This window comes from Ipomoea nil, unplaced genomic scaffold, assembly GCF_001879475.1.
Source record: "Ipomoea nil cultivar Tokyo-kokei standard unplaced genomic scaffold, Asagao_1.1 scaffold2823, whole genome shotgun sequence".
Lineage (NCBI taxonomy): Eukaryota > Viridiplantae > Streptophyta > Magnoliopsida > Solanales > Convolvulaceae > Ipomoea > Ipomoea nil.
Window position 1 is genome coordinate 352840 of NW_017619251.1, and position 16760 is coordinate 369599.

The 16760-nt window shown below is 38.1% G+C and overlaps 3 protein-coding genes across 3 annotated transcripts; 1 reads left to right on the top strand and 2 right to left on the bottom strand.

Annotated features, from left to right (window-relative positions):
• The first annotated feature begins 481 nt into the window (after positions 1-481).
• On the top strand, positions 482-4990 carry LOC109158607 (protein SRG1-like). Its single transcript, XM_019306490.1, has 4 exons — positions 482-774; positions 3154-3401; positions 3705-4029; positions 4526-4990. Exons 1-4 carry the CDS (start codon positions 508-510, stop codon positions 4772-4774), a joined length of 1089 nt encoding a protein of 362 aa, XP_019162035.1. The 5' UTR covers positions 482-507; the 3' UTR covers positions 4775-4990.
• Positions 4991-10245: 5255 nt separating this feature from the next.
• On the bottom strand, positions 10246-10905 carry LOC109158585 (uncharacterized mitochondrial protein AtMg00310-like). The gene has a single exon (XM_019306472.1). It carries the CDS (start codon positions 10903-10905, stop codon positions 10246-10248), a length of 660 nt encoding a protein of 219 aa, XP_019162017.1.
• Positions 10906-12053: 1148 nt separating this feature from the next.
• On the bottom strand, positions 12054-12650 carry LOC109158586. The gene has a single exon (XM_019306473.1). It carries the CDS (start codon positions 12648-12650, stop codon positions 12054-12056), a length of 597 nt encoding a protein of 198 aa, XP_019162018.1.
• Between the last annotated feature and the right edge of the window lie 4110 nt (positions 12651-16760).

The following is a 16760-nucleotide window of genomic DNA, read 5'->3' on the forward strand; positions in this document are numbered from 1 at the left end:
ACTAGATATGACCGAATACTTAGCTTTATATTAAATCAGGGGACAGGCTATCCTGCCAACCATGTAATTTCATTTGTTATCGGCAAAATTACAAACTTCGTGCTTAAATTATAAAATAATTATAAAATTCATCACTAAGTGTTGGTCTCATTTATTTTTCGACCCTAAACTATTATTGGCGATTTGGCGTTCGTTGCACTTTTCGTCTCTAACATAATTTCTCGTGTTCATTTGTCGTCCCTAAGTTAACTTCTCGTGCTATTTTTTATTCCTAATGTTTTATTAGTAGATGGACGAAAAATGCAACACCAATAATAACTTAAGAACAAAAAGTGAACAAGGCCATTATTTTGAGACGAATTCTATAAGGGACGAAATATATAATTTTTTATTTGTAATCCATAATTGTCAAAGTGATTGACGCCGACAAATCTACTCATGGTAGAATATATATGTATATATATATATGGGAATACAGACATTTATATTGTGACAGTAAAAAGATCCATGGAGACCGGCGTGAAAACTGATACGCAGAGGCTGGGGGCGTCTCTCCCTGTGCCTAGCGTCCAGCAGATGGCGAAGGAGAACCCCGCCGTGATTCCAAGCCGTTATGTACGCGAGGGTGGGAAGGGAGAATCTCCGGCACCGGCCGAGCCATGTTCCGCCTCCGATGTGCCGGTGATTGACCTACAAAAGTTGCTCTCTGAGGAGTGGGGAGATTCGGAACTTCAGAAGTTGCACTTTGCCTGCAAAGATTGGGGTTTCTTTCAGGTTATTATAAGCAAATTTCTTAGACTTCACACAATTTACTGCTTCAAACTTCTTAAATGATTTTTATTTTTTTTGGAAACCAACTTTTTTGCTACCTGGAATGTTTTATTTTCGAAAATTTCTTTAGACTCACACAATTTACTGCTTCAAACTTCTCAAATAAATTTTTTTCGGAAACCAATATTTTTGCTACCTCAATTGTTTTATTTTTCAAAAATTTGGTTCAACTTTTGGTTTGTGCAAATCACGAGTTGTTCTGGGTTTATATCCGTCTGTCTTGCCCGTTCGCTCTGAGAGACACAAGAGCTGACTCAAGAGGAATTATCACTTATAGAATCGAATCCGGATTATTCTGGAAATCGTCCCACAAAGAAGTTCATTTGTTACTTGAGTTGGTCCTTCAGATTTGATTTAAACAAATTTAAATGAATACAACAATTTAATCAAATTTAGTCTCTAAATTTTGAATTATGGTGCACTTTTAGTCCTTGGTATTATATAATTATCAAATCTATTCGCAAACTCTTTTTTATGAGGTTATTTTTGCCATTTAGAATTCACATTCATGATTAAAGTTTTATGAGTTAATACCATCCGAGGTCCTCCGAATATAGTGATTTTGTCACGTTTAGTCCTAAACTTTCAAATTAACCATCTGTGGTCCTTCGACTTTCAAATTTAACCATTCGTGGTCCAAGTTAACCACTCATGGTCCTTCAATTATTAAATTTTAACCAACCATGGTCCTTTCAAGAGGACCACGGCTAGTTAAATTTTGAAACTTGAAGGACCATAGGTGGTTAACTTTGACCACGAATGGTTAAATTTGAAAGTCGAAGGACCATATATGGTCAATTTGAAAGTTTAGGACTAAACGTGGCAAAACTACTATACTCGGAGGACCTCAGATGGTATTAACTCAAGTTTTATTCTCTTCATGTAAACGTGATTTTAACCGTGCATATTAATGTAAGTAACTTCCGTTATCTTTTCCACTATTGATACCATGCACATGCGTCCACCATATATTTTCTTATTTTCAATAATAATAATAATAATAATAATAATAATAATAATAATAATAAGAAGAAGAAGAAGAAGAAGAAGAAGAAGAAGAAGAAGAAGAAGAAGAAGAAGGAGGAGGGAGAAGTGTCAAATAATGGGAGAAGTGTCAAATAGATTTATTATATAATAATAATAATAATAATAATAATAATAATAATAATAATAATATACATTATATATTAGAGTTATATGTTAGTTATTTTTGAAAATATAAATATTAAATTTATAGAAATGTTTTACATTATTATTATTATTATTATTATTATTATTATTATTATTATTATTATTATTATTATTATTATTATTTAGAATAATTTAAATATCTAAAATCTAAATAAATTTAAAATTTTAATATAAAATATTAATATTGGGCATCTACTTTTTGCACATCCCGCATAAGAAATACTAGTTTTTTGTTTAATATAAGTCAAAAGTGAACTAATTCAGGTTAAATATAAAACTGATCCGTCCATTGATTTTCAATCAACAGCCGAAATTCACTCTCATTTCTCACTTCTCACCTTATCTCTCCCCTCTCCCCCAAACACATATGCACCACAAACACACGAAAACCCTCTCACGTGTTAATATCTATTATCTCGTCTATATAAATTGAAGTTTATAATTAGATAATGCATTTATTATTTAATCATAATTTCATTTTTGTCCTGGTGTTATTTCATTTTTAATATTTTTTCAGAACATCTCCGGTTAGTTCTAGTATTATTATAATATGATCATTTTTAGTGAGTTGATTAAATAATAAATGACACCTATAAATCTTAAAGTGACATGTCACAATAATGCTCGCAAATTATTCTATGGACCCGAGTCTAAATGTTCACAATTTACATATTAAATGTTCACAATTCACCTTTTAAAAATTCACAATTTGTATACTACGAACACATAATGTTAACATATATATAATTGATTACCTTGTTTTGTATTCACAAGTTTCTTTTAAATACTGTACTCACACAATATTAACATATTAGGATTTAATAACCATGTATTGTATTCACAAATTCTCTTCTACAGTTGTTATGTGTTTTGATTTAAAACACAATTTTTATTCTAGAAATTCACAATTTTAATATTACAAATACACAACTTATACGTTGTTTAGGACTAGATCCACCTTGCAAGGTAGATCCAAGGCCATGGTATAACAACTCCATAATGCTAGGGCCAACAAAGAATGTATTGTAAAAAAGTATATATTAAAAGTGAAATATCACCTATAAATTTGGACAAAAAAAATGAAATTAAGTCTAATCAATAATATAGCAATCTAAAATTGAAAAGATGCAGCTAATAAATCATGGAGTTGAGTCTTCACTGATTGAGAAAGCAAAACATGAGGTTCAAAATCTCTTTAATCTGCCATTGGAAGAAAAGAAGAAGTATGAGAAGGTGGCAGGGGAAGCACAAGGATTTGGTCAACTCTTTGTTGTATCTGAAGAGCAGAAGCTTGATTGGGCAGATCTGTTTTACCTAAGAACCCTACCACCCCATATAAGATCACCTCACCTTTTTCCTATACTACCAGAGGTTTTCAGGTAATTAAATTTCCTAAAATTTGAAAGTTGAAGGACTACGAGTGGTTAAATTAAAAGTTTAAAACTAAGCGTGACAAATCCATGTGATGACACCTCTTTTAGGTGGTCACAGGATCGAACCCCAGTAGTGGGGGTATTGATTCTTTACTCTAAAAAAGAGTCAGAAATGATTGAAAAAGTATAGAACAGATACTATATTGTAAAGAATAATAAGTGTTTTTTTAAAAAAAATTAGTTCGTCTTATAAATTAAATAGTTAATTAATTATATTACATTTTTGTTTGTTTTTTTTAAACCTTGGAGGGATACTGTGGAAGCATACTCATTAGAAGTGCATAAGCTTGCCATGAAGGTTCTAAGTCTTGTAGCACAAAATTTGGGAATAGAACTCGAAGAAATGAGAATGGTTTTCGAAGAAGGAATGCAGTCAATTAGGATGAACTATTATCCACCATGTCCTCAACCAGAGCTTGTTATGGGTCTTAGCCCACACTCTGATCCAGGTGGCTTAACTATACTCCTTCAAGTGAATGAAACAAATGGTCTTGAGATTAAAAAGGATGGAGTTTGGATTCCCATTGTGCCACTTCCAAATGCCTTCATTGTTAATGTTGGGGATTCTCTAGAGGTAATTATATTGATATTTTTTCTTGGTTTTTTCTTTAGAATGTGGATTTAAAAGTTAAAAAGTGATTAATTGAATGACTGTAAGCACGATCAATGTTGCAAAAGGCGCTAGACGCTAATAGGGCGCACGCCTAGGCGACTTATCCGAGTATATTGTCTGATCTCCACTTTTCTCACCCAGAGTTAGGAGTTGTTACATTGTTATAATTTTCAAACTAATCAATGTTAGATCGTTAGTTGGGTATATGTCGGGAGAAATATAGAAGAGGAGTAGCCGATCAGGCAAAAAAATCACTCCGGCCAAGTTAGGCACGGACTCAGTCAAGCTAGATGCCCGACTCGACTGAGTTAGGCGCAACTCGGCCAAGCCGACGCCTAGTCAGCCACTTAGTCGGTCAGCCGACTAAAAGCTACACAGGGCTGAAATCGTCTCAGCCTAGAAGCGCCTAAACCGATTTTTACAACACTCACCACAATTTGAAAATTGAATTTTACAGATATTTACAAATGGAGCTTATCGCAGCATTGAACATAGAGGAATAGTAAGTAGAGACAAGGAGAGGATATCTATTGCAACATTTCTGAGCCCAAGGTTGGATGGTGAGTTAGGTCCAGCTATCAGCCTTATCACCCCACAAAACCCACCAAAATTCAAGAGAGTTACTGTGACTGAGTTTTTTCGTTTGTTTTTTGGACGAAAGCTTGATGGGAAATCACAAGTGGATGCCTTTAGATTGGTCAATTAATGACTATGATGAGAAGTACAATTAATAATGTTATTACTTTTTACTTTAATTTGTCTTTTTCATGGAAACATGGACTACATGTGGAAACATATATAAGGATAAAAACATTGTTTTCATGCATGTAGTCCAAGACTCTGCAATAATTGTGGCGGATTGGCAACCAAAACCTTAAATAATGTATCTGCATTTCCTCTAAATTTTATTTTCTTTCCCATTTTCATGTATTTAATTGTTTCAACACTTCTTTTTTCCTTTAAATTCACAATTTGCGATAACCCTGTATTGTATTCACAAACTCTCAAAACTTAGAAACATAATTTATATTTTAAAAATTCACAATTTCATACTAAAAATACACAATTTAGGACCAGGGTCCACCTTGCAAGGTAGACCATGGTATAATAACTGGTCCCAGCTAGAGCTTGTTATGGGCCTTCGCCCTCAATCGGGGTAAATTATACTGTGGACCGCGGTCCACAATGCATTGTTGTCCAGACACCAAATATGCATTGCAGTTTCATTTCAACACAATTAAAGTATGATTTTGATATAACTACAGTTTCGCTGGACAATATGCACTCAAATATGAGAAATTGTTATTCAGTTTCATTTTGTATACACTGCAGTTTCATTTCAATACAACTACAATTTAATTTCTATTCAAATGCAGTTTAATTTAAAAATATAATAAAAATAATACATGAGACACTGCTAATTTAGATACATATAGTGTCTACTGTTTTGGATCATTTTCCACAGTATAATTGCTGCTCACTCAGATCCTGGTGGCCTAATTATACTCCATCAAGTGAATGAAACGCAAGGTCTTGAAATTAATTAGGAAAGATGGAGCTTGGATTCCAATTGTGCCAATTCCTAATGCCTTCATTGTTAATGTTGGGGATTCTCTAGAGGTAATTAAATTGATAACTTGTTTTTTTCATTTGATGCAATCGCAATGAATGTGGATATAAGGTAAGACCTACCATGTAAAACTTCATATATATATATATATATATATATATATATATATATATATATATATATATATATAGGGATGCACTCAGGTGCGAATAAGTGCCCAAGAAGAAATATGCGAACAAATTAGCGCGCGACACGTGTCCAGATCTAATAGCTTAAAAAATGCGGTGACATTTTCGTAAATAATTGAACTTCGAAGTGCAAGTAAAATCACTTACAAGTGCACCTACTTTCACCTATGTGTGTATGTAATTTTGTCTTGTTAGCATTCACTTCCCGCAAACTTTCATGCACTTGGGTGTGCTTATAAGTTATAACTATAGATGCAACTATTTATAACTATAGATGCAACTACTTATAACTATAGGTGCACCTACTTTCACCTATAAGTGCATGTAATTTTGCCTTATTAACATTCATTGATCTGAGTTCAACGGGTAGTAATACCCCTGAAAATCACGCGCAAATATTCATGTGCCTAGGCGCAACTACTTGTAACTATGTGTGCAACTACTTAAAACTATAGGTGCAACTACTTATAACTATTGGTGCATTTAGTATTGATACACGGTGGAAATTTTTACTTGCACCTATAATACATTTTACATGCACTTGTAATACATTTTACTTGCACTTCGATGTTCAATTATTTACGAAAATGTCACCGCGCTTTTTAAAAAAAATCAGTGTTTCTCATCCATTAGATATGTACACGTGGACGGACAGAATCCATTCCTATTTCGCTCCTGGGCGAAGCATTCGCACCTGAGTGCGATTATATATATATATATATATATATATATATATATATATATATATATATATATATATATATATATATATATATATATATATATATATATATATATATATATATATATATATATATAGTTCAAATGAGCTAAGGACCCATTAGTAGGTGAGGACGTGAGGACTAAATTTGTGCGGTCGTTTTTTAAGGTTCAAATTGGCCACTGAACGTAACCTGAAAATGCAATTAGGCCACTGAACGAAATAAAAAAAAAAAAGTGCAATTAGGCCACTGAACACTCCAAAAACGTGCAATTAGGCCACTGAACATTCCAAATGTATGCAATTTTACCGGATAGCAGGTTACCATCAATTTTAGCAGGTTACATGCTTACGTGGCAGCTGAGTTGGCATTTTTAATAATTTTTAATAAATTTTAATAATAAATTTTAAAAATTGAAAAAAAAAATAAATCAAAATTAAAATAAAACGACGGGGTGCCCGGCATTTGTTATTTAATTTAATTTTTTTTAAAAAAATATTATTAAAATTTATTAAAAATTATTTAAAAATTATTAAAAATGTCAACTCAAATGTCACGTAAGCAGGTAACCTGCTAAAATTGATGGTAACTGCTATCAGGTGAAATTGCATACATTTGGAGTGTTCAGTGGTTTAATTACACTTTTTTTTTTCGTTCAGTGGCCTAATTGCATTTTCAGGTTACGTTCAGTGTCCAATTTGAACCTTATTCCTTTATTTTTTTATTTTTTATTTTTATTTTCTAAGGTGATATGGATTGATTTTTTTTTATTTTTTATTTTTGTTAATGTGGAGTAGTTTAGTGTCTTTGTTCTTTTTTTTTTTTTTTTTAAGTGTGAACGCATTGTAATCATTGGCCAAATTTATTTCATATTTTCTTGGATTATTGTCGTTGCAGTTTCGAGCCGCAATTTCTTCATAATCGATTTAGTGTTCGCCCATGCAAAGTGATCAGTATTTTTTTTGCTCGTTCTTTTGATTATAATATTTCTTTTATTTGGAAGTTGGTGTATATGTACACATGTCATGGTAGTACGGTTGTGTATTCGGGTGTGCCGGTTGTGTAATGTAGCTAGTGTTGTGAATTGTGCAGCATAGGTTGGTAAGCTGTGCATTAGTGCACTTAGTGCGGTACATCGTATGACATTTGGATGCCAATTGTAGAATTTTTTGGCGGTGTTTGAATGCACACAGCTAGAGAATTATCGATTCACAACACTTGGAATAGGAATGCGCGATATTCTGTATAGGGATGCACAACTCCTAATAAGACTGATTTACCCTAACTTTATATTTTTTAATTTTTTAAAGGGATTTGTTTCATTAAAGGTGTGATTTGTTCCTTTTAATCTTAGGCATTCATCATTCTGATTTAGTGGTCTAAATTAGTTCTCACATCCTCAACTAAGGATGAGTCCTCATGTGAACTGAAATATATATATATATATATATATATATATATATAATATATATATATATATATATATATATATATATATATATATATATATATATATATATATATATATATATGTTAGAATTATTATTATTCTATTGTTCATTATAATTTATTGTGGCTCATAATTAAATATCTATTTATAACTTAGACAAGCTTCCCGACAATGGTATCTTAAGTTTAATGATACTGTAACGGCCTTTGGATTTAAGGAAAACACCGCTTATCAGTGTATATATCTGAAGGTCAGTGGGAGCAAGTTTATATTTTTTATTATGTATGTCGATGACATTTTGCTTGCTACTAATGATCTTGGTTTAATGCTTGAGACCAAGCAATTTCTTTCTAAGCACTTTGAAATGAAAGATATGGGTGAGGCATCCTTTGTAATTGGAATTGAAATATTTCGTAATAGATCACAAGGAGTGTTGGGATTGTCTCAGAGAGCATATATTAACAAAGTCTTAGAAAGATTTAGAATGGAAAAATGTTCTGCATCAGTTGCTCCAATTCAGAAGGGAGATAAGTTCAGCCTTATGCAATGCCCCAAGAATGAATTAGAGCGTAAGGAAATGGAAAATATTCCTTATGCATCTATCGTTGGGAGTTTGATGTATGCCCAAACATGTACCTGACCAGACATTAGCTTTGCTGTTGGGATGCTTAGTCGTTATCAAAGTAATCCTGTTATGGATCACTGGAAGGCTGCAAAGAAAGTATTAAGGTACTTGCAAGGTACAAAGGAGCACATGCTTACTTATAAGCGATCTGATCACCTTGAGGTGATAGGATACACAGATTCAGATTTTGCTGGGTGTTTGGACAAAGGAAGTCCACATTTGGTTATTTATTCCTTTTAGCCGAAGGGGCTATTTCTTGGAAAAGTGTGAAGCAGATTGTCATTGCTGCATCCACTATGGAAGCTGAGTTTGTGGCATGTTTTATGGCCACAAATCATGGATTATGGCTGCGAAATTTTATTTCGGGACTTGGAATTGTCGACACTGGGATGCCTATTTAGTGCGGTACATCGTAGGATATTGGGATGCCTATTGTAGAATTTTTTGGCGGTGTTTGGATGCACACAGCTAGAGAATTATCGATTCACAACACTTGGAATAGGAATGCGCGATATTCTGTATAGGGATGCACAACTCCTAATAAGACTGATTTACCATAACTTTATATTTTTTAATATTTTAAAGGGATTTGTTTCATTAAAGGTGTGATTTGTTCCCCTTTTTTTTTTTGAAACAAAAAGTGGATTATATTAGAACAACTCCGAAATACAATCAGGAGGGTGAGTAATCTACACCCCAAGGACAGAATGAGAAACAGCAGCCTGTGCGAGCACATGCGCCGCGTGATTCGCTAACCTTTTGACATGGTGAACTAACACGTTCCCAATGTCTCTTGAAATGATACGACATTGCTCAATGATCATTTCTACGTACGAAAGATACTGACTACTAGAATTAAAGCTTGTACAAAAATTTAAACAGTCAGACTCTAAAATAAAACTTGTTGCCTGTTGAGTCTTGAGCCCTGAAAGAGCTTCTCTTGTCGCCAACGCCTCCGCACAGTATGGGTCAGGGTTGCAGCGTAGGCTATCACTGCTGGCTGCCACAAATCTCCCAAGGTGATCACTAAGGACCGCCCCGTAACAAATACCTCGCTCGGAAACAGCCGCATCGACATTACATTTAAGGACTCCTAGCGGCGATGGTACCCAACACACTGGTTTAGGCTGACTCCGTTGACATAACATTGGATTCGGCGTTAGGCACTCCTGCCATGTTGAGACGAGACCATCAATCTATCGACGAAGCCACTCAATGGTCCAGTTTTTTCCGTTCTAGACCACCGCATTGCGTGTTTGCCAGATGACCCATATTCTCGCCGCTAAGTATAGCATTGATGTACAGGGCAAAGTGCGGATACTGTGTCCCATAAAACCTGCAAAGCTGCATCCTTGGAGGAGGTCATCGATACCCCACAGTTGGCGCGCCATTGGGCAAGTTGCGAATAGATGTTCAAAAGTTTCAACATCAGAAGTACACAGAGAGCAACCCCCGCAAATCCAAATCCCTTTCGAACGTAGAGTCTCACAAACAGGTATCATCCCTCTCAAACAGCACCATAGCAGAATTTTGACTTTTGGTGGGATTCTAAGGCGCCATAGTTTACGCTATTCGGTGAAGTCTGACTCCAGATTGTGGGTGATGAGGGCCGAGGTCTGAGCCTAATAGCCGTGCTTGACAGAATACACCCCTTTCATATCATGGTACCAACACCAAGCATCACGGTGTTGTGGTGAAATAGGTGTGTTCAGGATACGAACAATATCTGGTTCAAGAAAGAGGTCCTGGATAACGTCCAAATCCCATTCCCCGTCGGGGGTCATTAGATTGCTAACCTTCGCCTCGCGTAGCTCTTCCACACATGGGGTTCTTAGTGCCCCATTAGATGCATCTGCCACCCATGGACGACCCCATATTAGAGTGTCTGTGCCATCTCCAATGCGGCGAATAACTCCCTCTCGCAGAATGGCCTGCCCCGCATGGATGCTCCGCCACAAATATCTAGGATTGTGTCCGACTTGTGAGTCCAAGAAACAAACCTTGGGAAAATATTTTTCTTTCAAAATCTGACTCACCAGCGAAAAAGGTTTGGAGAGAATCCGCCAGCCCTGCTTCGCTACGAGCGCCACATTGAATTCGTGTAGTCGCTTGAAACCCATGCCATCACATTTTTTCGGGACTGCCAGGCGAAGCCAGGAGGCCCAATGGATGCCTCGTCCACTGTTGCCCCCGTTCTCCCACCAGAAACGATTCATAATCTTCTCGATTGAGTCACAAGTATTTCTTGGCAAAAGGAACACGGACATAGCAAAGATCGGCATTGCTTGTGCGACACTCTTCAAAAGAATTTCTTCCCTGCTTTCGATAATAACTTTTTCTGCCACGTGCTAATGCGCTCTCTTACACGCTATTCGATGTACTTAAACACCGAGGTTTTATTCCGGCCTAAAAAGGATGGGAAGCCGAGATATCTCCCGAATTCGGTTACTTGCTGCACCCCGAATTCGGCACAATTGACCCCACGGAACCGCCATTCACCACAATATTATACTTCACTGAATTCACACACAGTAGCACGAGGTCAACTCACCCGCAGGCGAACCCCAACGCTAGTAGCATATCACTGAGGAATCCCCACTCCATCCGGTCGTACGATTTAGCCATGTCAAGCTTGAGCGCTGCCCATCCCACATTGCCTGTCCGTTTGCCTCTTAGAAAATGCCCCACCTCCCCTGCAACAATAATATTATTGGTTATCAACCTGTCCGGGATGAAAGCGCTCTGGCTTGGTGAAATTACCGTCTCTAAACACTCTTTCATTCTGTTGGCCAGCCAAATTGCATAAAGCAATGGGCCGTAAATCAGACACACGTTCCGGACACTTTTTCTTCGGAATAAGCACGACGTTGACATCGTTGAGCCCCGTCGGCATGCTACCATTGCGTATACATTCCTTGACAAAATTACACAGATCCTCCCCCACAACAGACCAAAAATTTTGATAAAACGAATGGGACATACCATCGGGACCCGGCGCCTTATCTGGCGCCATAGAAAATAATGCGTCTTTGATTTCCTCATTCGTTATGGGTTTGCATAGTTGATCGTTCATCTCCGGTGTTACACGGCACGGCACACTATTCAATCTGCCTGCTTCACATGCAGCCGACGTAAATATGTCATCATAGTACCGTAGTATTTCCGCATGCATGTCTTCGTTTTCAACCCAATCGTTAGTTGAATTTCGGATGCGACTCAACTTGTTCCGACTACGACGACTTGACGCCATTCTGTGGAAAAATTTGGTGTTATGATCACCCTCGCGGAGCCACAACTGTTTAGACCTCTGACGCCAATAAACTTCCTCTTTGGCTAGGAGTTCTCGCAATTCAGATTCCATCCGACAATACTCTTTTATATCATGGGCAATACGACTACCCCTCATCGTCTCCAACCTCGCTTTCAACCACTAAATCCTCTTCCCGAATTTCCTAAACAATTCCCCTCCCCAACGCCATAGATCTTTGCCACATCGTTCGATACGTTGCTGGAAAACGAGACCACGAGAGAAACCCCATGAGTGCTCCACCACTTTCCTGCAATTCCCGTCTAAAAGCCAGGCGGCTTCAAATTTAAAGTGCCTGGCATTTTGTCTTACCGGCCTACCTTCCAAAGTGAGCAAAATCGCACTATGATCTGAGTACATAGTCAGCAGATTATGTACCAAAGCTTCTTGATATAGATCGCACCAAGCAGGCGATGCTACTGCCCGGTCTAGGCGTTCTTCGACCCAATGTTCCGTTCTATGACCCCTTTCCCACGTGAACTCGTATCCTGACATACCAAGATCGGATAAATCACAGTCTTGTAAAGTATCATTAAAACCTCTAATTAAGCTATCCGGATGGGAAACTGGACCCTTCTTCTCGGCGTGACTGTCTAAATCATTGAAGTCCCTGATCACTACCCATGGCAGGGAGGATACAGGACTCAGGTTACGTAAAAGATCCCATGATTGGTCCTTCGCGATCGTTCCGGATGCCCATAGAAACAAGTGAGACGCCATGGGTCCCCCCTGGTAGCGACACCGTCACATCAATATGGCTTCCTGAGTAACTTAGAAGAGTTGCCATTTCCTTCTCACGCCATAAGAGGGCTAATCCACCACCCAAGCCCACTCTATCTACACAAAATAAACCATCAAACCTTAACTGCACTCTGACACGTTCCAACCGCTCTGCACACGATTTAGTGGTCTAAATTAGTTCTCACATCCTCACCTAAGGATGAGTCCTCATGTGAACCGAAATATATATATATATATATATATATATATATATATATATATATATATATATATATATATATATATATATATATATATATATATATATATATATTGTTGGGTAATATTGTTGTAAAATCCCAAAAATAATAATAATCCTACGGAAAGATTAATATTATATGGGAAAACAGAAAATTGGGAAGGAAAAGGTTGAGTGTTTGGGTATAGGTTTAGCACGAGTTCGAACACAAGGTTCTTTTCCTTAAAACCTTATTTGCTACCTCCCACAAGTGCTAGGAGCGTTGTAGCCTAGGTTTCCCAGGATAAAACGTGCTACGATTCCTTGTTTAAGCACCTAAACAAGGAACCCGGCAAACAAAGCAAAGTAGAGAACACTAGTTGGTAAAGAAGAGAGTAGAAGCAGAGTTTTGGGAAGCTGAAAGCTACTGGAATTCCTTTCGTTTTTGTACTGTGTGAAAATACTACTGCTCTACCTCTCTTTATATAGGGCTGTTGGAAGGGATAGCATTCAACATGGCTTTTAAGTGGTATTAAACCAATTGTATAACACCTGTAACGGTCACCCACTAAGTAGGAATAAACTCAGATTTAAAATTGGAATTAAAACAGTATTAATTCCGTAACAGATGAGTTTAATCTGTACAACAGGCTGAACTTTCGGGTTTCAGACCGTTGGGGTGCAGGTTCACACGAGAGCACACGGACCAGCAACACGAGAGTACATCTCTCGTGCTCACTGTGGTGTAACCCGAGAATGCACTACTCTCGGGTTGCACCACAACCTCTCGTGCTATACACGAGAGTAGGTGCTCTCAGTTCGGTTTTGGCCGAACCAAGTGACTATATCAGATGGAAAATGATACCGAAGTTAGGCATAACTTAGCCCGCAAGGCCAGCCCATTTCCGGACGACATTCGTGCCCTCAGGTGCCGGCGCACGCGAGCTCGGGCTTGAATCAAGCCTTTTCGATGTCCTCTAGTTGGATTTTGATTTGCACCCCCCCCCCCCCCCCCCCCCCCGCGCGAGAGAGCCTCTATGCTATACAATTCTACAAGCTTGAAAAGAGCTCATGTATATAAGGGGGGCAAATCTTGTTTCCAAACCAATGTGGAACAAAGTCCTACATTTTCCCTTCATTTCCCAACTTAAATGGGTCTACTTTGAGAATCAATATCTCATTCACCCATTATCCGTTTTGAGCGTACAATATATCAATCTCTTCGTCTTACTACGAAGAACCCGAATCCACTTTGACCCGACCCAAATCGGAAGTGGACCCCACTGATAATTGTACCACAAAATAGCCACTTAATATGCCATTTTATGTCATTTTAAGCTAATTTTTCCAACAATCCCCCACATGAATGAAAATTGATTTTCGGGGTAGTTTTAAAACGGAAACAACTGTGTTCAACGGTCGATCCCTGCAAAGGATAGGTAGGGTCACACCCTTTGAACCTTCCCTCGTGAAGATACATTTACTCTACTGACTGTACGGTAGAACGCGATGTCTTTGAACCGACTGCCGTTTGTGTAGACGATGACATATCTCACACAGGAACCTCCCAACCATGCTTTGTTCTCATGATTGTGCCCATTTTGGTCGTGGGTCACCATTCCTGGTTCTGCAAGAGTTTGTGAAGAATTGTGCCTGTCAATTCTCCTTTGAAGCGACCCCCACTTCTCTCTCACATAGGTGATTCTTTCCCGAGTATCCCGCATACTCACATATGTCAACCGACATTCGAATCACTAAAGCATTTAACATGCTAACCTTGTGCGGGAGCCACTGTTTCTAACGAGTGGTAGGGAATCCGAGACCCCCACAGTGACACGCTCCGTTCCATAATTTAGTTGTCCCATTGAACCTAGGTGCCAGCTAGGTTGGGTGTCCACTATAGAACTTTATACCAAGGGCTTTAGACCCATTCCTCGTCTCAACTTCTCCACAGCTACTCTACATAACCCTTTGGTTAGCGGATCTGCTATATTGTCTTCTGACTTTACGTAGTCAATCAAGACAACACCAGTTGTGAGAAGTTGTCTAATGGTATTATGTCGGCGACGCACATGTCTAGACTTACCATTATACATATGATTCTGTACTCGTCCAATTGCAGCTTGACTATCGCAATGCACACACATTGGAGGTACAGGTCTTTCCCAATTAGGAATATCCTCTAAAAAATGGCGTAGCCATTCAGCCTCTTCACAACATTTGTCCAAGGCTATCAGCTCAGATTCCATCATGGATCTAGCTATCACGGTCTGTTTAGAGGATTTCCATGCAACGGCTGCACCGGCTAGTGTAAACACGTAGCCACTTGTGGACTTGGAGTCCTTAATATCGGATATCCAGCTAGCGTCGCTATACCCTTCAAGTACAGCAGGATATCTCCCATAGTGCAGTCCAAGGTCTCGAGTATACCTTAAGTATCTCAGAACCTTCACTATTGCCGTCCAGTGCATGGCACCGGGGTTACTCGTATATCTACTGAGTTTACTAACCGCAAAGGCAATATCCGGCCTAGTACAGCTCATTAGATACATCAAACTACCAATAACCCGAGCATATTCTACTTGAGAAATACACTCTCCGTGGTTCTTGGTTAGATAAACGCTTCGATCTAATGGCGTCCTAGTCCCTTGATGATTATCCTTGTTAAATTTTTCAAGGATTTTATCAATATAATGTGATTGGCTTAACACCAGACCATCAGGTCTTCTAATGATTCTAATCCCGAGGATTAAATCAGCCAAACCCATATCCTTCATGTCAAATCTCGCATTTAACATGTTTTTGGTAGACTTGATCATCCGATCGTTACTACCAACGATGAGCATGTCATCTACGTATAAACAAAGAATGACATAACCGTCTATCGTTTCTTTAACGTAGACACATTTGTCACTTTCGTTTATTTTAAATCCATTAGTCAACATCGCATGGTCAAACTTCTCATGCCATTGCTTAGGCGCTTGTTTTAAACCATATAGCGATTTAACCAACTTACACACTTTCCTTTCTTGGCCCGGAACCACGAACCCTTCGGGTTGTTCCATATAGATTTCCTCATCTAGTTCGCCATTTAGGAAAGCGGTTTTAACGTCCATTTGATGAACTTCCAAATTCCGCAGCGCGGCTATAGCAAGTATCATTCTAATGGAGTTTATTCTCGTCACGGGAGAATACGTGTCGAAGTAATCAAGGCCCTCGCGTTGCCTGTAACCCTTGATTACAAGCCTAGCCTTATACTTCTCGATGGAACCATCGGGTTTCATCTTCCTTTTAAAGACCCACTTGGATCCTAATGGTTTACTACCCGGAGGAAGATCAACAAGTTCCCAAGTGTGATTCTGTAAAATAGAATCCACTTCACTTTTAATAGCCTCTTTCCACATTGGTCCTTCTGTAGAAGTCACGGCTTCTCCGTACGTTCGAGGCTCATTTTCTATCAAATAAGATAGAAAATCGGGTTCATTTTCTAATAAACAACTTAGAGTACTCGAATCGTACTCCAACAAGTAAGTTAGAAAATCAGGACCAAATGATTTTCCAACTCTCGCCCGCTTACTGCGTCTTGGCTCGAGCTCGGGTTCTCTCTCAGATTCCCCACTATCATTATCCATAGCTTCGTCAAATGTTCATTTTGACGACCTCGGTCCCTTATTGGACCTACAAGGAAATACATTTTCAAAGAAAGATGCATTCCTTGATTCTATTATCGTGTATTCGTGTACGTCCGGATTATGGGACTCGTGTACTAAGAACTGATAAGCACTACTATTATGTGCATAGCCAATAAAGATACAGTCCACTGTCTTAGGACCTATCTTTACTTTCTTAGGTGTTGGCACCAAAACTTTGGC

Excerpts from the sequence above, each read along its gene's own strand:
- LOC109158607 (XM_019306490.1), top strand. The coding sequence starts at position 508 with ATGGAGACCGGCGTGAAAACTGATACGCAGAGGCTGGGGGCGTCTCTC. Across the intron at positions 3,402-3,704 it reads ATACTACCAGAGGTTTTCAG|GGATACTGTGGAAGCATACT; the intron begins GTAATTAAATTT and ends TAAACCTTGGAG. Across the intron at positions 4,030-4,525 it reads ATGTTGGGGATTCTCTAGAG|ATATTTACAAATGGAGCTTA; the intron begins GTAATTATATTG and ends TGAATTTTACAG.
- LOC109158585 (XM_019306472.1), bottom strand. The coding sequence starts at position 10,905 with ATGCCGATCTTTGCTATGTCCGTGTTCCTTTTGCCAAGAAATACTTGT.
- LOC109158586 (XM_019306473.1), bottom strand. The coding sequence starts at position 12,650 with ATGGCGTCTCACTTGTTTCTATGGGCATCCGGAACGATCGCGAAGGAC.